This window comes from Lepisma saccharinum, chromosome 16 (genome assembly GCF_977018435.1).
Source record: "Lepisma saccharinum chromosome 16, izLepSacc3.1, whole genome shotgun sequence".
In the NCBI taxonomy this organism is placed as follows: domain Eukaryota; kingdom Metazoa; phylum Arthropoda; class Insecta; order Zygentoma; family Lepismatidae; genus Lepisma; species Lepisma saccharinum.
This window is the reverse complement of record NC_139244.1, coordinates 24,415,133-24,428,727: the sequence shown is the minus strand read 5'-3', so window position 1 is coordinate 24,428,727 and position 13,595 is coordinate 24,415,133. Positions and strand designations below refer to the sequence as shown.

Sequence of the window (13,595 nt, the reverse complement as noted above, 5' to 3'; positions counted from 1 at the left end):
CGGGTTGGAAGCGTGTCATTGCAGCAGCAAACAAATGTCAACAAGCCCCCCTTCCCCCCCACCATTCCCAAATGAACGAGAGAGAGAGTTAAAAAAAAAAAACTTCAAACAGGGACCAGCAACATCCACTATGAATCGTCCCTTTCATGTTTGTGGATATGTGTGTGTGTGCGTGTGTGCTCATGCGTGTGTGTGTGCGTATTTGTGACCGGCAATGGTCTATCGATTGTTTGACGAGGCTCTGTTTCGTGGTCGTGTGGTAGATTCCCGTGTTGGCCCGACCGCGCCATACATTTCCAATAGTCAATCCCTTGTTTTAACACAAGCCGGACCGCATACATGATGGGTGCTAACTTTCAAGAGGGAGGCCGAGCCGAGGTACATTTCGAATCGAAACAGGCTTGCCATAAAGTGCGCTAAGTAAATATCGACATGCGAATATCTCTTCCGCGTATCAACCGCGTCAGGAGTATTTATTATGGTACGTTTATGGTCCGCCATCTTGAATCACGCCGAGCTCTAAATTTACGGCTATAATGGTCATGCCTCGGATTTTTAAGTTCTAAAAAGTGAGCTTTTAGATTCCTCAAATAGGCTCTAAAAATCGTAAAATAGGTTGGAAAAACCTTAAAATAGGTTCGAAAAACCTTAAAATAGGTTCTAAAAATCCTAAAATAGATCCTAAAAATATTAAGTTAGGCCTAAAAAATCCTAAAGTATGTTAAGAAAAACTTAAAATAGTTCAAAATTCCTGAAAAATGCTGATTAGGTATAGTCACCTATATCCTAAAATACGCAGGCCACACATCCGACGAGATAAGAGTCACCTCAGGAGTACCTCAGGGGTCTAACCTTGGGCCACTTCTTTTCACATTACTTATTAACGATTTGCCGGATTCATTTGAAAACTCACACAAATTGCTGTTTGCAGATGACCTGAAATTTTACAGGAAAATAAGCAAACAAGATGACAGTGTGCAACTTCAAAACGATGTTACAAAGTTAGAAACGTGGACAAAAATCAATGATTTAACACTAAATATCAGTAAATGTCATTATGTAATATATACTCGAAAGAAAAACCCAGTTGAATTTCAGTATCAAATATACAACAATACTCTAGCAAGAAATTTTACAGTCAAGGATTTAGGGGTTATTTTTGATTCAGATCTTACTTTTAATAAACATGTAGAACAAATAATTAGTGGAGCGTTCAAGAACCTTGGGTTTATTCTTAGAATGGGGAGGGATTTCAAGAGTATAGAGACACTAAAAGTTTTGTATTATTCATATGTAAGACCAAAACTCGAATATGCATCTGTTATATGGAATACAGACACAGCAAAGTACAGTGTAGCAATTGAAAGAGTCCAATCGAGATTTCTTAGATTTTTAAAATACAAATTTCAGAAAGTTTACCCCACATTTGAACACTACGACAACCTACAGTACGGACGCGATAAGAAGCGGCGTGCAATCAGAACGCAGAACGGCAGAACGTGACCAAATTCTGTCTCCTCGTTGGCTGCCATGTGGCTGGGGGGTTTCTACGTTGCCACGTTCGCACAAACACACGGACAGGCTAGTCAGCTGTTGGCAAGCTCGGGCGTTCTGGCAAGCATGAAATATTTTATGTTCCTGCTCTACACAGCAACCGAAAACCTTCACTGAAAGATCCTTTCTTGTGTTTTATTATGGTACATTGCAAGCATCAGCTACCGGCATCTTTTTCCTTATCGTATCACAATTACCAACAAAAGAAAATGCATCTTCTGGTATGAACAACACTATGGCAAATCGTTCTCCTTTGATTTCATGCCGCCTCTTGTTGCCTTCTTTGTCACGCCGCGATTGTTGAAGCTTCAGAACGTACAAATGAAATGCATTTCTTGAAAATTAGGGCAAATTACGTACAACTTCGTTTCGTTAACACGTTTTTAAATTATATTTTGAGGAACCTACAAAAATTCACCTCCAAAACAGAATTTTACAGAACTGAGTTACTGTATTACGGAGAAGAATTTATCAAGAACAAATCAATTGTGTGTGAATTGATTGATTGAGTTGGTGTTTTAAAGTCGACTTTATGCACACTACGGCTAATCTGGAATTGACCTACAGTTGGAAGTGGGATCCGAACCACTATGTGCCTCGACAGGGTATCAAACCCAGGACTACTTGATTACAAGGCGTCAACACTTACTCTACCACTGTGCCATCGGGGAGGCACATGTGGGTGTGTGAAGTGAGATAATTTGGGGGCTATATGAGAATACAGGCTCTGGCAATACAGAGTTCAATAAATTACAACGAAACGCTTCGCAATTGCTCGATTTCCTTAACATTAATGATACATTTGGTACATGTGTTATTAATGCTTTGAGCTACCTGTATGTAAAAACATAAAAAATGAATGAAAGAACAGAAGTAGTAGTTAAAGAATCAGTTGTCTTTGCTTACCGGCTACCATTGCAGTGGCGCTATCCCAAGATCATCTTCATTGTTGGTTGGTAAAGGAACATCTTCATCTGAGCTACTACTGTCACTGTTGTCTTCCCGCCCAAGTGAAATTACAAAATCCTCCATTTGCTGTTCTTCAACTCTCTCCTTTTCCCATGCTTCGGAAATAATCTTCCTTGTGTGTTCTATAGCCGAACGCCACCTATCTGCTGTCACATCCCCGATAGCCTGTTCTGTCAATTGCAAAATTTTAGACTGTGTAAAAGGTGGCAAAGTGTTCCTCCGTGCTACCAGCCCTTTGACCTGTGCCCAAATAAGTTCGATTGCATTGTAAATGATAAGGCGGGAGACGGACCACCGTATGTTAGAGGTCTGCACGGGCCTAAATTGTAAGACCCGAGTCCGGCCCGGCCCGAGGAAAAGAAACCCGAACCCGATAATAAGTAAACATGAGCCCGGCCCGAGCCCGAAAACATAATTAAAATTACTTTCCAATTCAGCATTTGAAAAAAAAAGGGCACTGTTGTACTTCGTTAACTAGCTGTTATAAAAAAATGTATTCTCATTCTCGAAGTAAACCATAATTTCAATAATTAAACATTATTTTTCGATGACAATGTTCGCTAACAAAATAGCCACGAGGCCCGGGCCCGACCCGAGCCCGAGAAGTTCTGGTTATTTATGGCCCGAGTCCGGCCCGCGGGCCGGGCCGGGCCTAGGCCCGAGGGCCTGGCCCGAGCCCGTGCAGACCTCTACCGTATGTCCCGCTTCTTCTGCAAGCTTGTCTATTCGATATATGGGGAACTGGGGTTTGTGTAACATAAGGAGCTGCAGTAGTTCAGCTTTCCTCATGTTTCTGTGGGCTCGCGAAAATCCTGAAGTAGGTCAATCCGGCAACAGCGCGTCACTACCAGAGTGGGTGGTCCCACGCCGCTTGCTAGCGCGTCCCGACTGTAATATATGAATGTCGGTTTACAAAGCTGTGTCACAGAAGAAGGTTGCATGAAATAGTATTCTTGTGGAAATTGTTAAATCACGAAATAGATGCTGAACATCTACTCTGCCAGATTAATTTTCGAATCCCGTCGTCGAAAACTAGACTAAAGAATGAAGTTTTTCTTATAAAGAAGGCTAGATCCGAAATTAAAAAGAAATCTCCATTGTGGAGAATGTGCACCAGTTACAATAACTTGCTAATCAAGAATAACACCATTGACATCTTTTCTATGAACCTAAGGGACTTCAGTAAAGCCAGTATTAACACAATGGCCTAAGCTTAAACACATAAGTTCGTATTTAAATTGTGTGATAAAGTGTATATATATAAAAATATTTTTAATATATATATATAATTTCTATCTCTATATTACAGAAATATATGTAATTGTAATGACTATGTATCCATCATATGGGCTCTGTAATTAGGTATGTACCTGTTGAGTTCAATAAATAAATAAATAAATAAATAAATAAATAGCGTTATGTGTGTTGCCTAACCCTACGGCAATAGCAGAACTTACCATTGGAAATTTGCTATTAAAATCCACTTTTCGCCGTATAGTTAGGCAACAATCTTTTTTCATGTTATGCACAGTCAAACTCCGCAATTTTCTCTGTGAGGATCATCTTATATTTCAACAGAAACATAGTCAGTGGTACAAACTTCAATGCTGAAATGTTAGTTTGCCACATAGCACCGAAGTGACGCGAAATTGAGCAAGACCATACAGATCAGACTACTTAGGATTATACAGGTAACAGTGGCACCAGACATTTTGCTTTGTTTAGAGCTTTGAAAAATCACCATGGACTTGGAGGAAGGGAAATCGACAGAAAGTAAGTTTCAAACACGTTCGTCATTCAATTTTTTCGTGACCAAACAAAGCAAATGCCTCTGTGCGACACAAAAACCTTTAAAATATATAAAAACCTAAAAAAAAAGGCTTGATTTAGACGCAAAAATCTAAAATAGGTTCTAACAAGCAAAATAGGTTTTTCTAGGCACTAAAAAATTTCATCAGTCGTTGCGTTTTTTTAACTAAACGCTGACATAACTTATTATTTCTTACATACCTGTAAAGGAAAAAATAGGTTAAACCTAAAATCCGAGGTCTAGTCATAAGTTAGTGATAGTTCGAATCGCAGCCTTGGCATGGGTGTATGTCCCTTCATCATACCATCACTAATAGTTGTTCAATTCACGAAACTATGCAACATTTGAAGCAGCGATATGTACATTACACACTCAAGATTGGGATTAAAACAATCACACGTGCACTGAAAAACAAAAGAATGTATACATGCGATGAAGTTATTGATCAGTACCTACCTTTTTCTTTGCAGTTTCTGAAGTTTTGAATTAGCTAGCAATCGACTTCGACACTGCCCATGCCTGAAATAAGACAGCAAAACTAATTTTAGACATCAGGCAATAGTTAAGCATTATTCATATCGTCAGTCCTACCTAATACATTTGTATAACGTAAGTTCTAAAGTTGGGTACACGAAATTAGGTGGAATTTGCGCTGTTGCCAAATCCGCGCATGCATACATTTGTATTTGTTCGGAAATTTACGACAGTGTAATTCAATCATGCCATTAATGTTTTCAGAAAAGACAAGGATGGCAATCCCCATGGAATGAAGTGTGGACTCCTGAACTAGGCAGCACTGGGTTATTTCTGTCCAGCTGTCTAAATTCGTGACCACTATAGTAATGCCAAATCATCTGGCGGTTGGCCTTGGAACCAATTTATATCTGCCAATCGTGTTCGAAGAGTGTGCGTCGGAGCGGGTGGCAATCTCAGTTAAGATATGGAAGTTCTAGGAACATCATCAAGCTCTTCACACAACGCTCTAAGAGCATCAGTGGCTGGCTTGATGCCAAACATCCATTCGTGCAATGTCCGCTACCTATTTCTCCCTGCGTTCATGAAGATGAACTCGGTAACAGAGCTCTTTAGCAACCCTCTCGGTTTCAAATCCCCGATTCTCGTTTGGTGCCGCGTGGTGTTCGGTTCCTTGAGACACGAAAGTAAACGATGATAGCCGAACACAATTGAATCCCTGATTCCTGATTCGTCTTTCCAGTCTGTAATTCTGAAGGCGCCTAGATGAAATTTCACGGGTTATAACAATACATTCATGTCACATTAATTTGTTGCCTGGATAAGGTAACTGAAAAGATTTGACTGCTGTGTTATTTTCTTTGAGAATAGGAAGACCGATTGTGAAGAGAGAAACATATTGATAATGCAAATTGATATTTACCCTCGAAAGATGCTTTGTGAAATACAGGTATCCTTGTACTAATCGAAGATCATCAATAATGTATTCCAAAATATCAATTAAAAATAGTTAACATTGACATTGACATTGACTTACAGAAGCAAACCATATTGTCGTTCCTGTAAGTTCACAAATTATAATTGCCCTCTAAAATTTTACCACTTTGATAGGCTGTGTTTTTGTGCTTGGATGTTCAATTCTTCATTCATTCAGCGTGGCAATGGATTTAGAACTATCAGCGCCATCTGTAAAGCGTTTGCTAACAAGATCTTTATTACACTCTATAACATGCCATAAAATGTGGAGGCAACTAGTAGCCATCGCGACAAGTTTAGCAAAACAGCTAATCGAGTGTTGAAGACATAGGCGTTACTTGGCGGGGTAAGGAGGGGCGCTTTCCCCGTAAAATTTTCAAGTTGATCAAAACTTAGAAGCCAATGGTACTTTTGTTAACATCTTGGACATGAGGAGCAGAGTAATAAGGAATAATATTTGTGATTCTTCAAATGTAACAGTTATTTAGCAAATTGACCTGTACGCTATTTTCATGGTGTGCAACAGTTTTTTTTTATTATTCTGCCACCACCCCCCCAAAGTTAAGCCCCAAGTTCGATTCTGCCCCTCCTCCCCCCAAAGTTATGCCCATGGTTGAAGATATCTATACTTTGTGTTGTTTAACAGACACCAAAGATCGTAAAGTACTAAAATAAAGTGCTCCCCTGTGCTTTGCACAACGCCATGAAGGCGAATAGGGGGTGTGGAGTTAGGTCCAACACTTTCTTGATCATGGCCGAAGATGAGGGTGATGTGATCAGGATCACGCCCCTGGCCGCCTCTCCCCCTCCCCCCCCCAGTGTAGATTAATTTCCCCTTCGCGTTTCAAAAATAATTATCATGCATTGCGTTTCCAGGTAAGGCTGTGCGATATCACGATACATCAATAACGAGTCGATTTTTTTAAAATATCGAAATGTCGATATTGACGGTTGCAACATAAATAAAAAATAAACCATGAAACCAGTTGCTCCGTTCAACACACACGTCCCGAGATTTGTGCACACACATACACACCAATTACAGTCATCCAAAGCTTACACATGTTTATTTACTTCGGCACATAAGGTCCGCACCATTCTCTCGAGTGTGTGACATATGTTGCGTCAATCCTCCTGTGGCGATCGTTATCACACGGGGGAGATAAAGAGACCACGTGACCAGCGGAAACTGGGGAAGGGCGTACATGACTAGTTGCCCGCAATCACCATAGTGACCTGTAACATAAGCCTGCCTCTAATAATCGGGTTTAGCAATCGGCGCACCTGTCTACCTGTGGATTTACGATCGAGATACTTGCTTCAGCTCGGAAAATGACTTCCCCGTGAATAATTTATCCGGAAATGCGCCATGTATAGTTTGTGGTCTTGTGCTGTAAATCATAGGTTGTAGGATTCCGTCCACTCTAACGATCGAGCAAGCCAATTGAGTTGAGACTTAACTTGGAAAGTTGGAATCCCAGGTAATTTCTCAACAGTACTTAACTTTGCTTACTTCCGGTGTTAGAATGTTACGCACAAGCGCTGCAGCGCGCTACAACGCCAGGGATTGTGGGTTCGAATCCAGGTCTCGGCATGGATGTTGTCTGTGAGTGTCCCTTCATCAATTCAATCGTATCATCACTCATCAAAATGACAGAAAAGCCACTCTAAATGACAAAGATCAAATTAATCATATGCACACAAACAGGGACATCAACTTTTGGAAAACATTGGTTGAGATGAAACACTTGAGATGTAAGTTCACACTTCCATATATCATGATATTAATGCACACGAACGATGCATACTTACTTATTGTTTAAAACCATGTGTTATTTACTGAATTCAACAAGCAATCCACCACGAATCACGATAACAAATAATCTAGTAATAATAACAACAACAACACGACAAATTATCAGGTGGGTTCGGGTCGCACTACAGCACACAAAGCGTTACAATCCAGTTATACTGAAATGGTAAAACTGCCATTGCATTCCGTTATTTAGAAGAACTATGGTTTAGATAACCGAACGAAGGTTTCTAAATGCATGGTCAGAGTCGGGTAAGTTACTCTAAAAGATTAACGCGTTACAACCACCGTTATTTTGCTAAAAGTAGTATGTTACTGTTACTTTGCCATACAATAAGAACTTGTTTGCACATGTTTCATATCTGTTCTCAGAAATTCATGTTTTTTTTTTTCAGTATAACTTTACATGCACAAGTTTAAAAAAAGACAACAAGGCATGTTACGTCCTGGTAAATAAATCATCCAGGTTTGAATTTATCAATGTAACCATGGACGTCCGCAAGATTTTTTCCAGGGAGGGGCAAGGAAGGTATATTTTTTCCAGGGGGGGCAACATGGCATATTTTCCCCAATAATATCTAGTGTTCATCCCTCAAAAAACATTGCTTAAATTTGAATTTATAATGTTCGTGCAATAATTAACCCACATTATTGTGGCTGAAATTAAATTATATGTGTGAAATATGTAATTTTTGGTTGACTTTCATTTTCCAGGGGGGGGGCACGGCCCCCCTTGCTCCCCCTTCCGGATGCCCATGAATGTAACGGTTCAGTAACGTGTTACGTTGATGGTGTCAAATAACGAAAGGAGTCACGTTTGCAACACTGATGTTATGGAACCTAGTGCGAATGAGTGTCTTAGAGTGGGACTAAAATTGCAAGCCGACATGAAATGTAATGGTATACTCTGTAGGGACGTATACGAGCAGTATTGCCAATTTTGGAATTGTTCGCCGTTCACTTTGTAAACCGTTTCGAATAACTCAGTATTATAGTGCTTAAGACGCATAGGTGTGTCCAAGGAGGGTTGATGGGTGTCATAACCCCCCCCCCCTCCCAATTCGCCCAGTATTCCTAAAAAAACAACATCAAAGGCAGGAAAAGATAGCAAAATAAGTATACGCGTGTACGTAACCCCAGCCCCTTTCGAAAATACTGGGGACACCGGGTGTTGATCAAACCATTCTGGCCCCAAGAGTAAATTTTCATCACTGCCAGGGTGATTTATCCCTCCCTTTCCCACTACATAACGAGCGCACACTTATCCTCTGCCTTTGGTCCAAGTGGCCCCGGGTACGACCCCCGGTGTTGCCCCAACACCGTAAGAATAATTTGGAACTACTTAAAAGAAGTAGTGGGTTCCAGTCTAAAAAGCCAGAAAATAGCGCTGACCACGTGTCAACCAGTGATTGGACGCCATATTGGAAAATGGCAGCCATAGTGCACCTCCACTTCTGGGCGACTTGCATTATGTTCATTAGGTTGGCAAGAACACAACCAACAAATCATTTGGTTGCGCTTTCACTTTCGTTAAAACTTGCTGGCAAATAACGGTAGAGAATTATTTTATTGTTGCGAACGTTAAAACCTGCAGAGGAAAAAAATGGAGGGAGAGAGTATCAACATCCATCCCTAATCGCTAGCTACTTGCAAATGCTATGCAATCAGCTCAGGGTATTGACAAATGACGCGGCCAAAAGATTAATGAGAAATTGATAGCCTGTGTTTGTTCTCGGAAGATAAAGTTCCCTTGGTAAATGCAACCGCGGATTTAATGAACCATGTTGGATCGATAGCTCGCAACGCCATCTATGTAGCGTAACAGTAGGTACTTTCCTTTTTTGTCTCCCCCTACGTTTTGGCCACCGGATGGGGTGGACAGGCCATATCAATAGCGGCTTTTTGGGTGGTTTTCCACGAGATATAATTGGCTTAGAATGGTTTAATCCAAGGTATCCGGTTTCTACGAAAACCTTGTTGCCATTGTAGATTAGCTGACATTGCGTTCTAGACATGTGGAAGGGCCCGCAAAGAATAAGGTATTGATTTGCAACAGTTACCAGAAGGAGCTGACCTCAATGGGATATGTTTGTCCAGAAGATACGCTTCATTTGCCCCCTGTGTGTGCGGTAGCTGCATAGTGTCTGTTTGTGTGCCGCAACGGTCCAATTCCACCGGTACAATTGGCCACTGAAGACATCATTGAACGGTGGGTTTCTCGCTGGATGGGCGTCCTGAAAGCACCCACCGCGGGGAGACGTTGATGCACGGTGGCGGACCACGAAATCGAGCCGTGAGGTCTCGTTTTGCCGCCCTTTTTTGTCGAACCTTGGCGCCTATTGTTGTGCAATCGGTCATGCACCTTGCACTAGCTTCGAAAACAGTTCGCTTTGGAGTCCACGTCAAGTGTTGCCGTGGTGGGAACCAAAAACCTCATGCGGAACTTCCACACACATGGGGACTCACAAAGGGGGTCAAACATCATCACCATTCCCCATGGTTATGGAAAACGCTGCTTCTTAGGTAATATCCTTCTTATGCGTAACAGCATTTTCTTTTCCCTATTTCTGTTTACATGTCACCCCCTTCTCTACATTAACACATACCTTCTATATGTCACAGCATCTTTTCTTTCTCTTTTGGTACGTTCTCTTTTGGATTTTCTGTCACGTTTTCCTGTCAGTCGACTTTTTTATCCTTATCTCTCGGTCTTCATTTATTTCTCTCTCTATATTCCTTGATTCTTTTCTGTCTACCTTGTTTCATTAGTTTCCCACTACATTTTCATTCATCTGTCTCTCGGCCTTTTCTTATTAATTTCTCTCTGAGTCATCATCTTTTAACTCTCTCTCGGCCTGTGTGAAAATAAGATCCTTAGGAAAATATTTGGACCTAAAAAGGATGAGGAGACAGATGAGTGGAGAAGGTTACATAATTTAGAACTACATAATTTGTATTAATGTCCAGATATTATTAGAATGATTAAATCAAGAAGACTTAGGTGGGCAGGCCATGTGGCACGAATGGGAGAGGAAAGAAACAGGATTCTTGTTGGGAAACCTGATGGTAAGAGACCAGTAGGAAGACCAAGACGAAGATGGAGGGACAACGTTGAGATGGACCTAAAGGAAATCGGTAGGGATGGAAAAGAGTATATAGATCTTGCTCAGGATAGGGACAGATGGAAGGTCTGTGTTGCTGCAGCCATGAACCTTCGGGTTTAAGAAGGCTAGAGAGTTAGCTTTCTTTCCCTCTCCCTCTCTTCTTTTAGTGTTCTCCGTCTTGTTGTATTTCTTTCTTTCTCTCCCTCCCTTCTCTTATTTACTTGTGTCTCCCCACCTTTTATTTATCTCTATCCAGGGCTGTATACAGTCTAGTGACAAGTTTGGTGTATCAGAAGAGAAGAAGCACTTTGAAGTGTTTTCGAGTAGGGAGTGTCCCAACTACTTGAGTGCAGAGAGTCAAACGTGGCTACTCTCTTCTGCACTCAAAACATGTTGCATTTCATATTATTTCATTGCAAAACATCGTCACAAATGTAACGATAATAGCAGTAATAATAATAATAATAATAATAATAATAATAATAATAATAATAATAGTTTCTATGACTCTGCCCGCCGGAGAAAAAAATCGTGTGGCTGCCCTTGATTATATGTGCAGTCACTATATTTCACCCTGCGAAATACGAGGGTGAGACGAAATCTAACAGCAAATTCGGGCTAAGAGAGCGAAATCTGCAAGTCTGTTTCATGCCAAAAAATATCTTGTTACGCTTGTTCAGTGACATCAATTCAAACGAAGATACGAAATTTCACATTCTCCTCCAGTGCAAACAGGGGAGGCAAGACGAAAACTTATCAGGAAATGAGTGAATCTAACATGGGTAAAATAATGGAAAACTTTATGAGGAGGGAGAGACCGAGAGGGGAGAATAAAGACTTTGACAAAAAAGTTGAGAGGGGAGAACGAAAATGAATGAAAGGGGCTTATTAAAACTTCTAAGAGTAACTAGATAATACATTACTGGTAACAGTAAAAATGTAGTGAAACGAGGAAAGTAAAAGATGATAGTTGTGAACTCGTGATAGACAAAGAGGGGAAGACGACAAAAGGGAGGAGGCATAGCTGCATATAAAAGGGTGGGGGGGGGGTTAAGGGATGCAAAGCCTCTCGCTGGTTTAATAAACACATTGCATTAATTGAATAATCGCATCAACATTTGTTAAAATCACTATAATGTTTTAAATCCTTTAGTAAATTTAACTGACATGGACAATAATTTTATTTCATTCATGCCTTTAGAATTACTATATCAGCATTCATTATATTAAAAGTAAACTGCAAAATAGGAATAACTCGCATAAATTTTCACAAAACTAATAAAAACGCGCATATATATTAAGATACTTAATTTCAAAATAAAAATCTAAATGTATGTAATGAAAAATAATATTGTAATTGTTAATGCAATTAGTGTGCGTCGATATTTACAGTGAGACGTTTAGAAATATTAATTGGGAACTGTTTAGGGACAATAATAATCTAATTAATGACCAGTTGATTAATGAATAGCATCCAGACACAGACATTTAAATTTTACTATCCTCAAAGATGAACCCTTTCCATTATTTTCCTATAAATACGGCCCTGGTTGGAGGAGTGTAAAACAATGCATCATTTTTGGTACGTAGGCTACAGTCATGGACACTTCTGGGTAGTAAAACTTCCATTAACTTTCAATGGAATCATTACAACCCAGAAGTGTCGGTGACTGTACGGCTCTAAAGGCTCATACTTGAAAATAAATTCTATTCCACTTTGACAAGGGTTTATTGTAAGGGCGGTCTTTCAACATGCTGGGTGGGTCTTCTTTATAGCGACAGGCCACTAGACAAAACAGATACCCGTTAACCTTGTCTATCACCATATCCAGTTTCGAAGCCAGAACCGAACATTTTCTTAATGAATGAAGGTTGTATTGATGTTTCCTCACAATGTGCCCACCCTCTCCCTTCTCACCCCCGCACCTCCCCTCCTGAATGGGCCGTTCTGTTTGCACAGCGTGCCGTTATCCAACACAGTCATGTGAGGAGAATAAGCAGTGTCAGCCATATTGATTTGTCCATTACACATCCGACAAAAAGAGGGACAAATTGTGCTTCAAGTTTCACTTCGGCTTATGCTGTCCTAAGCAAATCGTTGGTTCTTAACACAGTGGCGCCCATTTGGATTTTTGGATAGCGGAGAGCATATAATGTGTTCGAGAAGTCCGTGACATGTAATTGGAAATGTTCACTGGAACGCCGCAACCGAATTGCGCACACTTTAGATCCAGGATTGCGCACAAATCTCACTGACCTGTTTTGCGCACAGATTTTGATCGAACGTTGCCACTTTGATAGATTTAAAGTCTGTGCGCAAAACTGTTTTCTTGTTCTTTAGACAAGAAGAAGGAGAGAGAAATTAGAAATAAAATAGTAAATCTCTTAAGAATTAAATAAAAAATATAATTTGACCAGTAAATGTAGCAAGTCAAGATACAATTTTCATACCAATTTACATAATACAGTAAGTCACTATTGATGTTTTCAAGACACAATTTTCATACCAATTTACTCAAACTCAAAAGTTAGGTTAGGTTAGGGTAATGACTGCACAACAAACACATCTGTCAATCGAAGCTCGTGACCTTCGGTATAAATACGGAGATACACCGACCATTACATTCTAGTCCACCAATCAGGTTCATCCTCTATGCCAATTTAATGCTACCCTTCCAATAAGTCCACACACACACACAAACAAACACAACAGAAGTGAGAACGGTTTGAGAACATTTTACATCTGACAACATCGCCTCATTTTTTTGTGCGCAATCCTGTACATTGTGACAGCTTGTCAACGGCTTATCAGATACCACTGATAAAACCAGAAAAGTGTGCGCAATCCGGCTGTAGCCCTCTGGAAAGAGAATCCTACTTTGCCCCAACTTTCCTC

General features: G+C 40.4%; 1 protein-coding gene across 1 annotated transcript in view; it reads right to left on the bottom strand.

Moving 5' to 3' along the window:
* The window catches only part of LOC146000530 (uncharacterized), a 349,261-nt gene that overhangs the window by 252,910 nt on the left and 82,756 nt on the right, over positions 1–13,595 (bottom strand). The window contains exon 2 of the mRNA XM_083138277.1: positions 4,790–4,852. Coding sequence (XP_082994403.1) covers positions 4,790–4,852 — 63 coding nt within the window. The remainder of the gene's footprint in view (positions 1–4,789; positions 4,853–13,595) is intronic.